At 36.6% G+C, this 20,391-nt stretch overlaps 1 protein-coding gene across 1 annotated transcript in view; it reads left to right on the top strand.

Annotated features, from left to right (window-relative positions):
- Positions 1-20,391, top strand: part of SPRED1 (sprouty related EVH1 domain containing 1) — a 137,107-nt gene that overhangs the window by 50,390 nt on the left and 66,326 nt on the right. Inside the window, exon 2 of the mRNA XM_007081641.3 lies at positions 15,331-15,505. Coding sequence (XP_007081703.1) covers positions 15,331-15,505 — 175 coding nt within the window. The remainder of the gene's footprint in view (positions 1-15,330; positions 15,506-20,391) is intronic.

Raw genomic sequence — 20,391 nt, 5'->3', positions numbered from 1 at the left:
GATAATTTGTTTCTTTATTGATATTTCCTGTTTGCTCATACATCATTTTCATCATTTTTTGATTTCCTTTACTTCTTTAAGTATATTTAAGACAGTTGATTTGAAATGTTTTTCTAGTGAGTCCAATGCCTGCTTCCTCAGGGGTTGTTTTTGTTAATTTTCTCTGTGAATGGGCCAGACGTTCCTGTTTCTTTTCATACTTTGTAAAGTTTTGTTGAAAACTGAACAGTTTGAATATTATAATGTGATAACTCTGGAAATCAGATTCTTCCCACTCTTCAGGGTTTGTTTTGGCAAACAACCCTGATTGTTTGATTTTCTAAACTGTAAAGTCTTTATTTTTTGCTATGTGTGACTTCTGAAGTCTCTGTTCCTTTAACCTGGGGTCGTCTTATGTTTTGACACAGATTTCCTTGAATTCGAAGAGGAAAGGAAGGAAGGAAGGAAGGAAGGAAGGAAGGAAGGAAGGAAGGAAGGAAGGAAGAAAAAGAAAGAAAGAAAGAAAAGAAAGAAAGAAAGAAAGAAAGAAAGAAAGAAAGAAAGAAAGAAAGAAAGAAAAAGGAAAACTCTCTTAGGTTTAACAGATTATCTCTGTATTGTGGCACTCCTTCCATGCTTAGCCAAGCCATTTATAGCTGCCTTGCCCTTTACTTCCCACTTGTGCTGAGCTTAGAGGTCAGCCCAAGATAAGAACTTAGTCTTTCAGAACTTCTCTGTCCTGGGTGTGCATGTGGCTTTCTAAATTCCCCCGTCTATGACATCAGTTTTGATTGCTCTGATTCCCTAGAGGAACAGTCTCTCCAGCTTCTCCTCCCAGGCTTTTGGTACATCTATTACTGGCCATCTGTAATATTTTGCCCTTGGCAGCAGCTGGATGTTTGTTTGCTGTATGATGTGTTTGAGGAATGCAAACACCTTATGTCAGTCCTTCACATAGCTGCAGACACAGTTCTTTGGGACTAAAGTCTGGCTCTGCTTTCTTTAGTACCAGGGACTGGGATCCCATGCTTAGAACACAGGCTGCCAAGGTTAAGACCACCTCTGAGAGTGGGGTTGGGGAATGGTGTTAGACCAAGGGCAAGTGCCACAAAGCTTTCCTAAGTTGCCGTTAGTAGGCTTCATGCTTAGCATGGAGCCCAACGTGGAACTTGAACTCAGCAGCGTGATATCAAGAGTCAGACACTTAACTGACTGAGCCACCCAGGTGCCACAGTTGCCCTTAGGTTTAACATTTGCTTGATCACTATAAACCTTTGACTATTTTCTAGAGTTCTGACAAAGTTGATTCTAATCAATTTTGCTCTGCTTTTTAGTATTTCTGTTGAGGGATAGGCCCTTGGAGCTAACCTTCTCTATTTTCACTGTCAGCCTGTTCTTTTTCTTTCTTTCTTTTTTCTTTTTTAATGTTATTTATTTATTTTGAGAGAGACAGAGGGAGTGGGAGTGGGAGTGGGAGGGGGACCGGGAGAATGAGAGAGAGAATCTCAGCAGGCTCCTTGCCCAGTGCAGAGCCTGACTTGGGACTCGATCTCACAGCCGTGAGATCATGACCTGAGCTGAAATCAAGAGCTGGATGCTTAACTGACTGAGCCATCCAGGTGCCCCTGTACTTTTTATTCTCAGATTAGTATGGCATTTTTACAGGAACTCTAAGCTTCCTTCTATAGGATGAAGTATTATTAACTTCCTTGTAATTATGATTACAGTGTAAGTAATTATGTACCTACATCATGAAGCCTCCTAAATTTTGACTAGATTCTCATTTGATTAAATGTTTAAATCACCTTGGGCTGTCTGCTTTTTTCCACAAGCACTCTTGATAGGTATTTATAAGAATTGTTAAGCATTCTTTATGCTTCTTTATCTGATTTTCCTTTTTATTTCTGGATTCAGTTATAAAAGCGTTTATTAAATACCTATTTTATGTAGGTACTGCTAGGACTTTCAAGCATTGGCCATAGTAGGGCTGTCAGATATTGATGTTGGTAGTTTTTTAAGACTCTATGTAGAGATACTTCCTGTTTCTCACATTATTCTTCTGATTAATTTTGGTCGCTGTCACTGACTCCATATCTTTTTAGCATCCTTAGCTTGTTTGCCTGATCAGTGAAGAGTTGGCATCCTAGATATGCAGGGTTGTCGGCTTACTCTGGTTATTCCTCTGTTCCTTGTCCTGAAATGCCAAGGCACTCTTTACATTCTCAGCATGGGTTAAAGCTTCACTCTCGATACTTGCCTCCAGGTGCATTTGAAAAAGTGAATGCTCATCACCTCTACTAAATAAGGTTACATGTACATATAGAAGGAGTTGGCAACATATTTTAAAAGTTGGGGGTACTAAATGTAAGGGATTCTGCTGGATTCCTTAGTGAAAACCATCTTACTTAGGTTGACATTGAAAGTATTACCTCCTCAGGAGTGTAATATGAATTTCCCTGCGTCTGTTCCCTGACCAGAGAGGGGGGGCAGTCTCTCACCGAATGTTCTTGCTATTGACCTGATGCATGCACTCAGATGAGTATTACTTCATCTAGTCATAAACCCACATATTTTTCATTAATATTTCTGGCAACACAGATAAGATCAGGCATGTAATTTTACTGAAGACACTGAGAAACAGGAGAAATAGATTGGAACTTCTCACGTAACTACATAGTGGTATACACGAGGATATCATGTACCTTCCCTAAATGAGGAAAAAATGGAACAGTGTTTCCTTTTTGCTTTAAATAGAATTATTAACCACACCTAACCATTAAGTATGAATTATTTTGAGTCTTCTACTCACAGTTCACATGATGGAAGCATTTACAAAAGATACCTAACCTAATGATAGGCATCAGGGAAGACTTTTTGGAAAGTAAGAAACATAACTAGATAATGTATTGTAATTTAGAGCTTGACCATGTTCACCTTGGTGTCTATGAAAATGCCTCTCTGCTAAACCTAGGTCCATTTTTAATCATTTTTCTCCTACCACACAGGAATCCTTCTCCAGCCTTTACTTCTGAAATACTTCTTAGGAAGACTAAGGAATTCCTTCTCCTGCCTGTCCATTTTCTGTGTTTGTGTCTTCTCTCTTAGGCTATGCCTATTGTCTGTACCTCCAACATGAGAAAACCTGAGTGAGAGTGTAAGTGGGGGATGAACAGAGAAAGAGGGAGAATCTCAAGCAGGCTCTGTGCTGTCAGCACAGAGCCCATGCCAGGCTTGAACTCATGAAACCGTGAGATCATGATCTGAGCCGAAATCAAGACTCAGACACTTAACCGACTGAGCCACCCAGGCATCCCAAGAGTATCCAACTTTCTTCAGGCAGGAGCTCAACGAGCCCAGTATATTTAGAAGAAATACACACATACGATGTTATTTGTGGTATGTTGTGTAGAAATATGTGGAGAGTAGGCTGTATTTGAACAAGTCTCTGTTACTAGGGAGAACTATACATTGTAAATAGGTTGGAACAGCAGTCTTGGTTCTTTCAGGTTCTTGGGAGGGATAGAGTGTGCAGGGTGGGACGGGTTTTGACATCAGGGAGGGCAACAAGGCTGGTAAAATCAGTTCCTTGTTATAGTATAAATGGCAAGTGTACAAAAACTGCTAGCTCTTACTATAGAGACAAGTACCATTTTGAGATCATAGCCCTTAAGGGAGAGAGAGTGTGTGTATGTATGTGTGTGTTTAAGAGTTTGGTAAATACCTTTTTGAATGGGTAAAACATACAAACGATACCCAATTCAAAAAAACAAAAACAAAAACACATAAAAGAGCATTTAATGAAAGGAAAATTACTCTTGTACCCCTGTCTCTTTTCCCATTGCTAAAGAAACAGTTATCAGTTTTATTTTGTGAAGATTTTATTCATATGCAAGCATGCGTGTGTTTTCTCCAAAAATGATAGCATACTATATCCACTTATGTATCTTAAACAAGCAAACCTGATAGAACTTAGAGATCAGCTCACTTGACACTGTCAAGAGCTTCTTCATTGTTATCATGGCTACACAGCATTGCATTGAAAGGCGGTATTTAAAAAAAATTTTTTTTTAATGTTTATTTTTGAGAGAGAGAGCGAGTGTGTGAGCAGGGGAGGGGCAGAGAGAGAGGTAGACACAGAATCTAAAGCAGGCTCCAGGCTCTGAGCTGTCAGCATAGAGCCCAGCACGGGGCTCGAACTCATGAAACATGAGAACATTCCCCGAGATGAAGTCAGACACTTAACCAACTGGGCCACCCAGATGCCCCGAAAGACAGTATTTTTTTTTTTTTAATGGAGAACTTTTCTTGAGGTGGGGACTGCAGTCAGGAAGAGATGTGACTCCAGCAGGCATGCAAGAGAGGAGTGATGTTCCTGGCTTTGATAATGGAAGGAAGCCACAAGCCAAGGAACATGACTTTTAGGAATTGGAAAAGACAAGGAAATGGATTCTCTTCTGTACCCTGCTGAAAGGAGTGCAGTGCTGTCGGCACCTTAATTTTAGCCCAATGATGCCCTCTGGACTTCCAGGGTGCAGAACTGTGTACATTGTGGTGTTGTAAGCCACTGATTTCAGTACTTTGTGATAATAAATACATGGTATACATTTTTTTCTGTCAATTTGTTGCTTTTTTTACTATATTTATGGCATTTTTGCTGTGCAGGAATGTGTTCAGTATAGTTGAATTTATCCCTTTAGCTTTTAATGGCTTCTGGATCTTAGGCCTTTCCTACTGTAAGATTATTTTAAAACCTATTTCATTCTCATGCTTTTTTTTTTTAATTTTTTTTTAAACGTTTATTTGTTTTTGAGACAGAGAGACAGAGCATGCACAGGGGAGGGTCAGAGAGAGGGAGACACAAAATCTGAAACAGGCTCCAGGCTCTGAGCTGTCAGCACAGAGCCCGACGCGGGGCTTGAACTCACGGACCTCTAGATCATGACCTGAGCCGAAGTCGGCCGCTTAACCGACAGAGCCACCCAGGCACCCCTCTCATGCTTTTATCTCATCATGAACTCTAGTATAAATGTTGGTTTCTTGTCTTCTACGTTCTGATCTCTTATTGACAATGAATATTTTTATACTTGAGCTCTTCTAACATAGACCTAGAGTACTTCAGAAGATGAAATCATGTCATCATTGCTGGTAATTAAGGAATCGGGGAATTAACAGTAGTGGTTTCAGAAGGCAGGAGACAAAGGTAGAGTTTTAAACTACTTTGGTAGGTTGATAATACTATCTAGTGGAACCTAGAGTAGTTGATTCTAAAGGGATAGTTTGTGAGTACCTCTTCCCTTATCCTTTTTTGATTTTAGTTTTATTTTTCATTCTCCTGGAAGACTTCCCAGATGCCTATGACTTACTTAGAAGTGCTCCCATCATGCAGTATGAGGAAGATTGTGATACTTAGCTGTGGCTAACAATTCTTACTAAAAGTAAAAAGCCACCTCCTGGGTTTATTATGCAAACCCCTCATAAATACAAAATGAGACAAATTTAGACAGTTTCAGATATCATAATGTCATAGAGTTGATTTAATATATTAAGGCCTTATAATAGTAACATTTATTGGGCACTTAACTATTCTCCAGATATGTGCTAAACACTTTACTTGCATTTCCTCATTTACTTTCCAAGTACTATCATAGATGGTTATAACCCCCATTTACAGACCAGGAAAATGGGCATACAGGGAGCTTAAGTAATTTAATTTGCTCAAGATTATAATTTTGAGGTGATGCAACTGCCTTTGGAATCCAGGAAGTCTGACTTGCTATTAAACACAATGCTATTAATTGCCATGTGTTGCTTTGGATTGATGATTACTATGTGGAAAATAATATTTGCTCCGAGTTTGAAGTTACCAATACAAAACAAGTAATTCAAGACCATTATCTTTATAATCAAACTCAACCTTTTATTTCATTATCTGTAAAATGCTGAAATAACCTAGCTCATTAAGATTGGTGTAGTCCAGTTCTGTTACTGCTTTTGCTCTTTGAGAGATTTTTAAAAACACAAACCAGAGCATTCTACTCCCTTGGCATTGTCACCCTGTGGTCTCTTTATTGTGATAAAATAGAGTACTAATTTTGAGCATGGTATGGAAGACCTGATACAGTAAGGTCCAGTGAGTTAACCTATTATTTGTCCTTAAACATGACGTACTTGTGTCATGCTCCCTCCATGGAGTGTCCTTAGTTTTTTTTCCACCTGATACACTGATATTCCAACCCCCATCAAATATGAATATTAGTCATCTCCTATACTTTGCATTTTGTGGTTATATATCCCATTATTTATATTTCCCACTAAATTATGAGCTTCTAGGGCGAGACCATAACTTTAAAATTTTATTTATGTATGAAGCATAGAAATAAATGCTCACTAGGTAAATGAATAGTTGTAGTAATGAATAGAGTAGTAATGAATAGAGTAGTAATGTGGTTATCTTCTGAATATCATCTGCATTTTTTTATAGTTGAGAAAATAAGTACTTATAGTGTGAAGTGCTGTATCATTCTAAATTATTTCTATTAAGTGCTTCCTTTTTCTCTTATATCCAGTCTCTAATAATGTTTAATATTTGGATGGTAATATTTACTTAAAATATACTCTTTAGGACAGAATGTTTTTTCACTGTAAATATCACTCTATGGAAAAATATAAATTCTTACTGTACTGAACAAATCTTAAGGGATTCTAAGGTTTGTGGGGGGTTTTGTGTGTGTGTGTGTGTGTGTGTGTGTATGTGTGTGTGTGAGAGAGAGAGTATTTTTGGCCATTTTGTTTGGTACTGTTGTAGTTAGAAATGGAAAATAGTTCTCTTTGTCTCCTGCATATAGATTGCTTTCATATCCTCAGGAAAGTCACCCTCATCTTTTGTATTAGTTTCTGGTTGCTACAGTGACAAATTACTACAAACTTAGTGGCTTTAAATAACACAATTTTATTATATTGTAGTGTGAAGGTTAGAAGTCCAAATAGATCTCACTGGGATAAAATCAAGGTATTGGTAGAGCTGCATTCCTATTGGAGGATCTAGTGAATGCGTTTCCTTGCCTTTCCAGCTTCTAGAAGCCTGCATTCACTGTCTCCTGACCCCTTCTTCCATCTTTAAAGCCAAGCAGTATAACATCTTCAAATCTTTGATTCTGACCTCTTCTGCCTCCCTTTCCCACTTTAATTGATCATCTACTAGTTTCATTTTTATTTTCTGGAATTAGTATATTTCATGTTCTTGGAAGTGTAGTAATTTTATGATTTGCTTAAGAGAGGATGATGTAACTCCACCTAACCAGCATTCAGTTGACTCATTTGTAAGGAAATACCACCTTCACAAATCTCTAAGTTATGGCCTAAAAATGTATTGCGGAGCAACTTTGCCCTTTAAATGGAATATTCTTTTTTAAAAAAAATTTTTTTAAGTTTATTTATTTTGAGAGAGAGAGCAAGCAGAGGAGGGGCAGAGGGAGAGAGAGAATCCCAAGCAGGCTCCGCGCCGTCAGCACAGAGGCCACTGTGGGGGTCAAACCCATGAACCGTGAGATCATGACTTGAGCCAAAACCAAGAGTTGGATACCTAACCACCTGAGCCACCCAGGCACCCCTAGATCAAATATTCTTAATCTCAGCCTTGTGAACCTTTTCTTGGAAGGGACTGTGAATCTGCAAAATTGTATTCAAATGTGATTTTTTAGCCATATATATATTCTTCAGGGGAGTTGGTTTGTAGTTTTGATCACAATTTCAGTAGTATCAGTAATCACCCTGACCCCTCAATTTGAGAACCATTACTATATAAAACAAACAGAATGACTTGTACAGTTCTGGCCTTTTCTCAGATCTGTTTCCTAAATGTAGACATTTCTAACTGCATATTGGTCATTCATAATGGTGTAGCTGACTGTTTTTAAGCTTACCATTTCATTTTTTTTTATTGTTTATTTTTTAGAGACAGAGCATGAGCGGGGGAGGGGCAGAGAGAGAGAGAGAGAGGGAGAGGGAGACAGAATCCCAAGCAGGCTCCAGGCTCTGACCTGTTAGCACAGAGCTCCACGCAGAGTTTGAACTCACAAACTGCAAGATCATGACCTGAGCTGAAGTCGGACACTTAACTGAGCCACTCAGGCGCCTCAAACTTACCATTTCTTTCTATCTTTCTTGCTTTCTTTCTTTCTTCTTTTTTTTTTTTTTTAATGCTTATTTATTTTTGAGAGAGAGACACAGTGTGAGCAGGGAAGGGGCAAAGAGAGAGAGAGAGAGAGAGAGAGAGAGAGAGAGAATCAGAAGCAGGCTCCAGGCTCCAAGCTGTCAGCACAGAGCCCGACACAGAGCTTGAACCCCTGAACTGTGAGATCATGACCTGAGCAGAAGTCGGACGCTTAACTGAGCTACCCAGGCGCCCCCTAAACTTACCATTTCTAAAATACTTTCCTTTCTTTGTCTGCCTTTTCTTCCTCTCTGTTTCTCTCTCCTTTCTCTCTACTGTCCCATCCTACCACACCTCTGTACTTCATTCGGAGAGCAGTTTGGTTCCATGGTCTTAAGTCTTTTTTTGTAATTGTTTCTTTTATCTTTCTGCCAGAGACTACATATTTTTTTCTGTTTTTCTTTAGTAATAGTGTACCCTGTTTTTAGATGGGCACATGGTTGCCTGGAAATATAGACTGCATTTCCTAGCTTATATGACAGGTATGCATGGTATTGTGACAAAGCAATAATCAGAATTGTTTATATAAATATGTTTATTAAGATACTTTAGTATGTAAAATTTGTTGTAATTTGTCAAAATTGTCTAAGTAAACCCTAGCCACAGTCTCCCCTTGTCATATATCTTTTTCTGTACTTTCAAGCTGTGTAAATGTATATTAAACATCCTCTTTAAGTAGGAGACTTCTTAGGTAAGGCATAAATGATGTATATTGGCAATATCCTTGTAATAATTTGGCAGTTTTTTTGGTGAAAATATAATTGAGCCCTGTTTTGAAATAATGTTAAATATATAGGTGAAGTTAAAAAAAAAGAATAAAGCTACACCTGGAAGTGTTAAAGCATGTAAAGGTAGGAAGGTTTAGAGGTTGGGTTAAGTTTAGGAAGGGGATGGGTAAATTTTCTGGTACAAATCCATTTTTCTGGTACAAATGCTAGACCAGAGTGGATCCTAGATACAAAAAGAAATTATAAAAGTAGGTCTCAATTCACCAGCACTATGTACAGCAGCTTTGAAGACCTGGTCGCCATGCTCAGTGGAAACAAAACCATAAATAGCTGAGAAACAAAGACCAAATTGCATTTAATTTCTGGCCAATGGTAGAAGACTAGTGTGGGCTATAATTCAGCAGATACATGAATATTTGCTCTGCCAGACATGTTGATTTTAAGCAGTTTTTTACTTTAGCAGAAAATAGAGAATTCTGTACACTTAAATGACTTTAAAAAGAAAAAGTTTTATCTCTTCAAAGGATGTAAGAGGTTTAAAACAGGTATGTATGATATCTTATAGAAAGTCACCAGCGCAATTATAAAGGAGAAGAAATACATTTGACCATGGTAAAATAAAAGCTTTGTTGTTTGAAAGACATTAAAAAAATAAGCCACAGATCAGAAGATAGTTATAATTCACATTAACTGACAAAGGATTAGCATCTGTAATATAAAGAATTTATGTAAGTCAATAGAAGAAAGACAACTCAGTTGAAAATTAGAGATGGTATAGAAAGAATGAAGAGAACAAGAAGACAGTTGGGTGCATGTATAATAGGCTTGGTAATAACAAAACAAGAGTATTCTACAAGGGAGAAAAAAAACTAAAAAAGAAGGACATTTTTAAGCCAAGGACATTTTGCTTATTAGACAGTTAAAACTATTAGGGCTTGTAGAATTTTCTGTAACTGTACCCCTAATTTGGTATGAAATATTTTTGCCAGTGTGCACATGTGAAAATGCAACCATAATAGGCATTTACCACAAAATTCAATCAAGTATGACTTTAAAGTTATTCTGATTGTGTATAATACAGTACTGCTATTTTAGAAGAAACTATATGGATCAATATAAGAGAGGCAAAATTTATCTTCATGTTTGGTCTTCTTCTTTTGCCTTTAACTTTACTAAAATACCAGTTGAAAATTCTAGAAAATAAAGGTCATGGTGACTAAGAATTTTAGATAATTTAGAGCACTTACCTAACCACATCAATAAATCCTCCTGGCTTTCTCCAAAATAGACCCAAATCAGTCTATTCTTCTTGTGTTCATTATTATCACCCAAGGCCAATCCAACATTACTTCTCACCTGGACTTGTACATTAGTTGTTTAATTCACTGACTATGGCCGAAAGGATATATTTGATACAGTTGTTCAGATGAGATCAGAGATTAGCAATTGAGATACAATTTAGATATTGAATAAAATAAAGGAAACCCAGCAATGTTTTACAATAAGAGCCTCTTCACTTCATTAGAGTGAAAGCTAGGCTGAAAGGTGGTTATTACGTAGTCCGCTACCAAAGGGAAGAATAGAGCTTTAGTTTGAAGTATTTTAAAAAATTAAAGAACTAATTATTGTCAGATTTGACTTTTTTAGATCAGTCACAAGGGCCTTTCAACTAAGTATTAAAGAAGCTCAAGAGTGAAATTCCTGCATTCTTACCAGTAAGAATAAATTGTCATTGTAAATGGCTGTTGTCTCAAACTGATAGACTAACAGATTCAAATACGGTACACACAGAGAGTAACCAATAAGTTCTTACATTTTAACTCCATGATGGCAAATACTATTTTTCTTTATTTTCCACATTTACTAGAATGGGCTTCTATTGTTTACATAATCAGGGGAAAATGTTTATTACTGTTTCAAATGGAATAATACAATTTGGTTCCTTGCTCTAAGGCCATTTTTATCTAAGGAGGAGGTGACAAGTACAAATTTTATTGTGCTACACAGCAGATACGATAGTTTGTAAGAGCTGCCATTAGTCTTTAGGTGTAGATGCATATTTTAGACAAAAGAGTTGCTACTTTTATTTAGGTAATTAAGACATTTGAAGGCAAAGAGACTATGAGAATTAAAAGCACATGTGAAAAGATTAACCTTGGCAGGAAGGTCTAAAAAAAGAAAAACACCCTCCCTCCACCCCCCCAAAAAAACCCCACACATAACCACCCCACACATTTATTGAACAACTTGAAAAATTGTATGGTAAGTATTCTAGTCTTAGGTCTTGAAGTTGGAAGCTGAATTGTTAAATTATAAACTGATGAAGACTGTGGTATGGGGAGTACAGATTTATTGATATAAGTTTCTGGACTACTTTAAAGCTTGAAAGATCAGCTTGAATAGATAAGGGAAACAGTGACGTATTTGGTATAGTTGAAAACATGAAATTTAAAAAAGTGTATATAAGTTTCTGGTTAGCTTTAAAACTTACTGTATTAAGATGAACAATGAATCAGGCAACCTTATTCTTCGACTGAAGAGATCTTTATTTTATCTGATTTTCCTAGGAAGGACAACACATCCCTTCTAGGTGGGACTTTATAAAGTAGGAAATAAAAGGTAATTGGGGTGCCAAAGGAAATTATGTTAGGGCTATTTATTTATTTATTTATTTACATTTTAGAGAAAAAGAGGGGGAAGAGTGAGGGTGGGGAGAGAGAAAATCTTAAGCAGCCTCCCTGTTGAGTGCCCCGTGACCCTGAGATCATGGATCTGAACTGAAATCAAGAGTTGGATGCTTATTTGACTGACCCACCCAGGCGCCCTGGGATACTTATTTTTTAAAAAAAATGTATTCATATATCATTAAAGAGAACATTCTAAAATTTTACAGCATCTTCAGTAATGCCAAGATATACTTAAAATGTAAGTTCTATATATGTTACTTTTAATTTATAAATAGTAATTATAAAATAATTTTTGAAGAAACAGAAATGAAGGAAAAATACCTAACTTCACCATCCTAAAATAACTACTTGGGGGTTTTTATATTTTCTAATAATCTTTTTTACACACATTTTTATATTTTTAACGTATAAAATCTGCCTGAGAAGCATTATACATATATCTGAGAAGCATTATAGAAATTGTAAATGTAAGATTCAAAGATGAAAAAGTAAGGGGCGCCTGGGTGGCTCAGTCGGTTGGGTGTCCGACTTCGGCTCAGGTCACGATCTCGCGGTCCGTGAGTTTGAGCCCCGCGTTGGGCTCTGTGCTGACAGCTCGGAGCCTGGAGCCTGTTTCGGATTCTATGTCTCCCTCTTCCTAATACCCTCCCCTGTTCATGCTCTCTCTCTGTCTGTCTTAAAAATAAATACATGTTAAAAAAAATAATAAAAAAAAAAAAAACAACAAAGATGAAAAAGTAAGAGTTTATGCCCTAAAGAGGATAACTACTTGCATACTCTAAAGTCAAAATATACCCTGAGCTTTAGAAGGGGTTGTTTCACAACTTGGGTTTTCTAAGTCTTGTGGAACCTAGGGTAAAATTCTTTTAACTTCTCAGTTTGCTACAAAATTACATAAGAAGGAAGAGTCAGGATCCTGTAGTAAAATAAATACTTAAATGCTTCTTGGGAATTTGAATTTTTGTTTTGACCCAAGTTCTACCTTTATGACTTCACTGAACTTCAAACATGTTGACCTTTAAATGATGAGTTCCGTTCAGAGACATTTAATCTGAACCTAATATGTCTAAATTATGTGCTGTGCTTCTGAGATATCCTTAGGATAAATTCTTGACAGACCAGATGACCTTTGTCTAGTATTGATTCTAGCCCTCCAAGCTGGTTCTCCGTGTAACAAGCTTCCCTGGCTTCTTGGTATCCATGTCATGATTATTTATAGTAGAGGCACTTGTTCTAGCCCATCCAAAGAGGAGAATTTCAATTTGCTACCCTCTGTTAGACCAAACTTTATGCCCTCATACGTCCTTTGACTAGTTCTCTGAGTTGAAGATTGGGAAGCATGGGACCCAGACAAGAACAGAGCCTCTCAATAACTGAATAATAAAAAGCTTAGAACAGTTGCTTATAAAGGTAAAGACTTGTAGCGCTTCCCTTAAAGAATTAGTTTGACTCCAATAGTAGAGAATTATGGTTGACTCTGTAAATTTTATTTTTTCTCAGGTCCTTCCTGGCTCTGAAGTACCAGGATGACTGCTACAATTTTAAATTCTTTGTTTTAGTAATAATAATTAGTACTTATATATCGTTCCTTATGTATTAGACACTACTTACATCTATTAAAGACAGATATAGTAACTGTCTTAACGACACACAGCTAGTAAGTTGCTGAGCCAGGATCCAGCTTGTGACAGTTTGACTTTAGACTCCTCACTCAACCACAACACAGTGAAGCTTTAAAAGTTAGAGTTTTCTGACACAAGACTTGTGTCAAGAACATATAGAAACTCCTAAAAATCAATAATAAAAAACACCATAATAAAAAATAACCAAGGATGTAAAAAGTGGGTGACGTATAAATGGCCAATAGCCATATGAAAAGTTGTTCAATACAGCGAATCATCAGGGAAATTGATATTAAAACCACAGTGGGTTACCACTGTAAACTCACTACAATGAGTATAATTTAAAAGCGTGAAAACACCAAATGTTAGCAGGGATGTGGAGCAACTGAAATCATAGTACGTTACTCATGGGACTGTATAATGGTAACACCACCTTGGAAAAGTTTGTTAGCTTCTTCTTTAGTTAAATGTACTGTCCTGTGATCCATCGGTTCCATTCCATAATAGAAATGAAAGCCTATGTCTACAAAAAGACTTGTACAAGAATAGTTGTGTAACAGCTTTATTCATAATAGCCAACAACTAGGAACAATCCAAGTGTCCATCAATACAAGAAAGTATGAATGAATTGTGATCTGTTCGTTCAGTGAGAGGCCTATGTAGCAGTAAAAATGAACTGCTAATACAATAACATGAGTCAAATGAAGTCAGACAAAAAGGGTACAAATGGGGATTCTGTTTGATTACATGCATTTGAAGGCCGATAACAGGCAAAAGTAATGTATTTTTTAGAACTAGAACAGTGGTTCTGCTTATTTGGTGGGTAGGAGACTTCAGGGAATTTTCTGGAGTTATGACAGTGTTCTATATCTTGGTTATTGTGTTGGTTAGATGTAGATGTGTACATTTGTCAGAAATTGTTGAATTTTATATTTAAGATCTGTATGTTATAGTATACCTCAACAAAATAAATCTGCAAAGTTAAACAAAAGCTAGGGGGAGATTTCAGCCAATCACTAGGACAGCAGAAATGACACCTGGCAATGTAACACTTAGAACATGCAAAGACATGAAGTAGCACAGAACTGTCACATAGAGCCTCAACTGAGATGCATAATAACCAACACACATTTAAGTTCTATTAATAAAAAATTTTTTAAGTTTATTTATTTTGAGAGAGTATGAGAGGGAGAGAGAGAATATCAAGCAGGTTCCACGCTTATTGCAGAGCCTAATGAAGAGCTCAGTCTCACAACTGTGAGGTCATGACCTGAGCCAGAATCAAGAATCAGTTGCTTAACCAGCTGAACCACCCAGGCACCCTTAATAGTTTTCCGGGAAGTCATCAGGGTGTACTACTTTTAGAAAGGGTTTCACTACTAATTATTATATTAAAAGTTTGGAACTAAAATGCTTAGATGTCAGTAGACTAGAATATTAGTATATGAAACATTTCTTAGGTTTTATGTAAAGAACAGTTGTGGTTAATATTGGGAAATGATTCTGGCTAGAACTAGAGTGTGGTCTCTTTAGAGTAGAGTCTGCTAAAAAGAGGGCATGAAAAGTTTTTGGGCATGACTTTGCTTGATTAGTTGCTGAAACAGAACATTTGTCTTTATATGATTTGTCTGATGTAGATTCCTAGTTAGAAGAACTAATGATCTAGAAATGTTAGAGATGTCACATTTTATGTACTAAAATATAGCAGTAATTTGTTCTGGTTGTTTTTTGCAGCAGGTGGAAAATAGACAAGTTTGATGGTGGCCTGTGTAGTTTGACAATATTTGTGTTTGGGGTCCTTTATAACTTGTTCCGTGACCATCAGATAGATGTGCTGGAGGTACTCAAATGACGAATTGAAATAAGAGATCTGTAGTCTTTTATTGTAATGATGAGCTTCAAAATAAAGGTTAACTTTTTAAATTAGTTTGTGGGTTTTTTACCTCTTTCAAATAGATTACCTTGTGGACTATCATGGAAGTAGGAAACATATTAGTTGCCACACATTAACTAATGTGGTCTTTGTTTCTCAAATAAGACTGACAGCTTGGCTTTTTCTTGTTTATGGAAAACCTAATTTCAAATCTTTGCATCTGTTTTAGTAATAGTTATGCACGAGTGCGAGCTGTGGTGATGACCCGGGATGACTCAAGTGGTGGATGGTTACCACTTGGAGGGAGTGGACTAAGCTGCGTCACTGTCTTCAAAGTCCCTCACCAGGAAGAGAATGGCTGCGCTGACTTTTTTATCCGTGGAGAGCGACTCAGGGACAAAATGGTAATGAATAATGTATCTGTTGATATAATTTTAAGGTTCTATAGATTGAATTATCTACTTAAAGTTTTGCTGAGTGTAACGTTATTTATGAGAATTATTTTTGTCCTGGATCAGTGATTATGTATCTAAGTTCTTTAAATGTTAAAGACAGTGAAATATGCCAGCTGGGACTCATTAATATACATATGTTAGAAGGGAGCTGCAATTTTTAATTAGATTTAATGCAAAAGTATTCATGAATAGTCCACACAGTTATTAAACTAGGTACACACTGCCTTTCCTTCTTTCCCACTCTTTCTTCCATAGACTGGTGGTTGACAAACTAAAGTGCACAGGGAATATCCAGGCCTGCTATGTATTTGTATGGCCCATGAGTTCAGAATGGTTTTAACATCTTTTTAAAGTTTATTTTTGTTTATTTTGAATGAGAGATAGAGAGCAAGCAGGGGAGGGGCAGAGAAAGGGGGCGAGAGAGAATCCCAAGCAGGTTCCACACTGTCAGTGCAGAGCCTGATACGGGGCCCATACTCAAAAAAACCATGAGTCAAAGTCAAGAGTTGAATGCTTAACTGACTGAGCCACCCGGGTGCCCCTGGTTTTTACATTTTTAATGACTGAAAAAATACTGAAGAAGAGTAATCATTTTGTGACACATGATAATTATATAAAATTCAGGTTTAAGTATCCAAAAGTGAAGTTTTATTGGAACATAGCCTAGCTCATTCGTTTACATTTGTCTATGACTGCTTTCATATTACAATGACAAAATTGAACAGTTGCAGCAGAGAGCGTAAGTATCTCGACCCTTACAGAATATTTTACTGGCTCCTACCCTGGACTCTTTTCTCAGGTTCTTTCTCTTCATTCTCTATTAATCTAGTTGTCCTAGGCACATAGACTACCTGGTTGCCAGCCTTGATTTTAATACTACATCTTCCGCGCAGATGAATGTTTTCTTACATCTGTGTATTTTAAAATTTGAATCTCAACGTTGATAATGTTAGATATTTACTCTCTTTTAATTGGTGTGGAAAGCTCTTTCTCCTTTGTTCGTTTGTGACAACTGCAGTTGTATCTGAGAAGCTGAATAATGTTAATGTCATTTCTGTATCAAGCAAAAGGAAAGCATATACTTAGAAGCAAAATGAGAATAAAATGCCAAAAATTTCCAAGACTCTTGAAAATAACTTGAGTTCCCTTTAAATATGTAATTGTGGACTGTTTTGTGAGCCCATTTAGCATCAATAATGTTATCTCTCTTGAGAATGTGTTTTAAGTTCCAAATAATTCTTTCATACATGAACGTTTTGAATAAATCTACTTTTAATTTTGGTTTCTGGATATTTTTTACTACTAAAATATTTTAGTAATTTAGAGAGTTGCCTAACTTGTCTGTGCCCCAGTTTCTGCCTCAGTTAAATGGTGAGTTACCCTAAATCTTCTTGAAAGCCTTCCAACTCTAGTTTTTTGAGTTTATGATTCACATTCCTGACTGTGTATCTCAATTAACCGGAATGTGGTTTAAGGATTGTAGGAAACCCCAGTTGAAGTCATAAGTGTATATAGTAAATTTAACATGTCATCTCTAAAAGTTTAAATATTTAAAAGTGGTTTGTTTTTACTTTGGATAAGATGGTGGATCGCATGTACTAATGCGTATTTAAAATACGCCTTGTAAACTTCTGTGAAAGAGGCTTTGGTGACCTGTCCTGGAGTTTATGCTTCTTGTCTGAGCTAATGATAACTGAGGGATGTTGTCGGAAGAGAAGTTGTAGATTTTAGGAACTGAGTGAGGTAGTGAAGATTTAAGACATGTTTTAATAGTAAAGATAGAAAAAGAGAAGACAAGTCAAAGGTGGAGAAAGAATTGGAGAAAAAAGTTTGCTAGAAAAAGCATGAAACAAGGAAAAGATGACCTAGATGTAAAATAGAGAAAAGATATCTCAGAGTGAAACAGAATATTAGTTACATTAATGAAGATGAACAGTTTACGATAATTAAATACGAGACCAGATCTACGTAACTAGGAGTGAAGCTGGTCAGAGATCGCTCAGATTAATGGATTAGGTGGTTGCTGAGAGTGTTGCTTTGACAGAAAGCTAGTGAGAATAAAACTGGGATTCAGAAAGAACACAAACTTATTTCCTTATGTTAGGACTTAATTTGAGCGCCTGAGTCCTAGGGTATAGAATCTTAATGGACTAACAAGAAAATAGGTTTTTCTGATAGCAGCACTAACCTAGGATTCAGAACATCTGTTGTTTTACCTAATCATTTCACCTAGAGGAAACTTGTTATTTGTGAGACAGGGATGATAAATATACCTCTATGTAGACACGAAAGAAAAATTACTTTTCAGTTGGAGGGTTGCCATTTTTCCTTTGGGATTAGCTATAGTAAAGAGTTAGGTTATGGGGACTTGTATGATCAAAAACAGAGGCAATAATGCATGGTTATACGTTGAAAATAGCAAAGTCTTTTGGAATCTCAAGACAAATGGGACAGAGAATTGAAGTAAGTAGATTATTTGGTCCCCTCTCCTGGGTAGTACACATCTGACCAAGATCCTTCTGAAGCTATGTATTTTTTCATTATCACTGCATTTTGGGATCATTAATGTTCATATCTGTAGATACTTTTATTGATTGGTTTCATTTTAATGCATTTTTCTGGGTTCTGGTTTCATGCTCTAAAGAAGTAGTACCTTATGACTGTTGGGTCTGTAAGTTTGCAAAATTCTTCCCAGGTTAATAGTAGTTCTTTTTTAAATCCTTCTTGGTAAGTAAACTACATGTTACTGTTGTCTTTATGCAACAGTTAATCATATAAAAGATATTTGGTAAAAACTGTTCTGTACCCATTTGTTATATGGTTCACATCTTAGCATCTTCTACTTTGGATGAATTTTAGTAGGTCAGAATACTGGTAACAATAGTGAAGAAGATAGCTTGTCTCAAGCGTAAAAAGTACTCCGGTAGGAGATTTTTTCCAGGCTTTGATTTACAATGACTTGTACTAAAAATGTCTTCTTGTACTTCTCAAAGAGTTATATTTCACTTTTTTTTTTCCTACACAAGAAAGGGAGCACAAATAAAGAGTAGGCTGATTGGGATTTTTTCAGGAAGGAAATATTTTGTGTGATTAGGTCAGTACCACTTCATTGGTTCATTCATTTCATTCAGAGAGATCAGAAATTATTTCCTATTTTTTGTAAGTTTACAGTATAGTGTAATACTGGTTTCAGGAGTAGAATTTTGTGATTCATCACTTACATATATTACCCAGTGCTCAACAGAAGTGCCTTCCTTAATACCCATCACCAATTTAGCCTATCCTCTGCCCACCTCCCTCCATCATCCCTCAGCTTGTTCTCTATAATTAAGAGTCTCTAATGGTTTGCTTCCTTCTCTTTTTGTTTTTCCCTTCCCCTGTGTTCATCTGTTTTGTTTAAGTTCCACATATGAGTGAAATCATATGGTATTTTACTCTGACTTAAGAAATTATTTCCTATAATGCTTACCTATAACTTGCCTGTGTTTATAATGCTTACAAAGGTAGAATTTCTCAGGCTACCCTTTGATATCCTGAATTAAGCTTCTCCACCTGTGTGCTGTGCATGACTAGGTAAAAGTGGCAGGAGCTTCCAGGCTGCTTGCTTCTTCACCACCAGCAGCTCCTCATCTTCCCTTGTTGCCTTACAAATGTTATTTTTCAGGGCGCCTGGGTGTCTCTGTCGGTTAAGCCGCTGACTTTGGCTCAGGTCATGATCTTGCGGTTTGTGAATTCAGGCCCCGCGTCGGGCTCCATGCTGACAGCTCAGAGCCTGGAGCCTGCTTCGGATTCTGTGTCTCCCTCTCTCTGCTCCTGCTCATACCCTGTATCTCTCTCTCTCTCTCTCTCTCTCTCTCTCTCTCTCTCTCTCTCTCTTCAAAAATAAAGATTAAAAAACAACAACAACAAAAAAAACCAAATGTTACTTTTCTAAGTATGTCTAAGGAAAAAGTTGGAAAGTTCTGTTCTACGTTGACTTTCATACTTTTTTGGTGATTGAGAATACATTCAAAAGAAGCTCTAGGCTTCGGTGCTGTAGTCTAAGATAATGAAGGTATTATTTCTCCCAGACACTTGGGGATGGATGGAATAGTATTTGGCAGTGATGGATTCTCAGAACTGCTTTTTCCATTTATGTGAATTGTATCTTCCATTTCCTCCTAAATTTTGATTTCTTCAAGACAGGTTAGTGGTTATCTTGGATCACGTTTTTTAAAATACTAAAATTCAACTGTTAATTTGTATAGATAATCCTCACTATGGAGCTTCACATTTCCCGTGATAGAAGCTTTCTGTTTGCATTCAGTTTTCAATAGATATAGTGACCCTTCTCTGTTAGTATCACGCTTCTGTTTCATAGGTAAACATTTTTACAGAGTATTTACCGTATGTATAGATGATATTATTTGATCGTTTTTAGCTGAATTGCATGTGATATTTAAATTGGAATACTGAATTCTAATATACCTTTAGAATCTTTGTAAGTACCTGAATAAACTGTCAGTAATAATATTTAATATTTGCTAAAATATTTATTGCTAAACACGGTTTTTAATTGCCATGGGATTTTTAATTAGCTATTCTTAAGTTTATGTGGTAAATAATAAAAATACTATAAAGTTACTAGTTTAAAGCTGTTACACTGTTGAAAGCATGTGATGTACAAAGATATAACAAGAAATAGGATAGGCTGTATAGAAAGGTAAAGTAGGACATCTGGATTACCTAAAACATTCTGTAGAAACAGGAAAAAGGCACTGTTATCAAAGTGCTGTATCAAAGCAAAGTTAGAAGATAGATACATTATAAACAGTGACAAAGGTAATCTTAAAAAG

Source organism: Panthera tigris, chromosome B3 (genome assembly GCF_018350195.1).
Source record: "Panthera tigris isolate Pti1 chromosome B3, P.tigris_Pti1_mat1.1, whole genome shotgun sequence".
In the NCBI taxonomy this organism is placed as follows: Eukaryota; Metazoa; Chordata; class Mammalia; order Carnivora; family Felidae; genus Panthera; species Panthera tigris.
The sequence above is the reverse complement of the archived record's forward strand: the minus strand, read 5'-3'. Positions and strand labels throughout refer to the sequence as shown.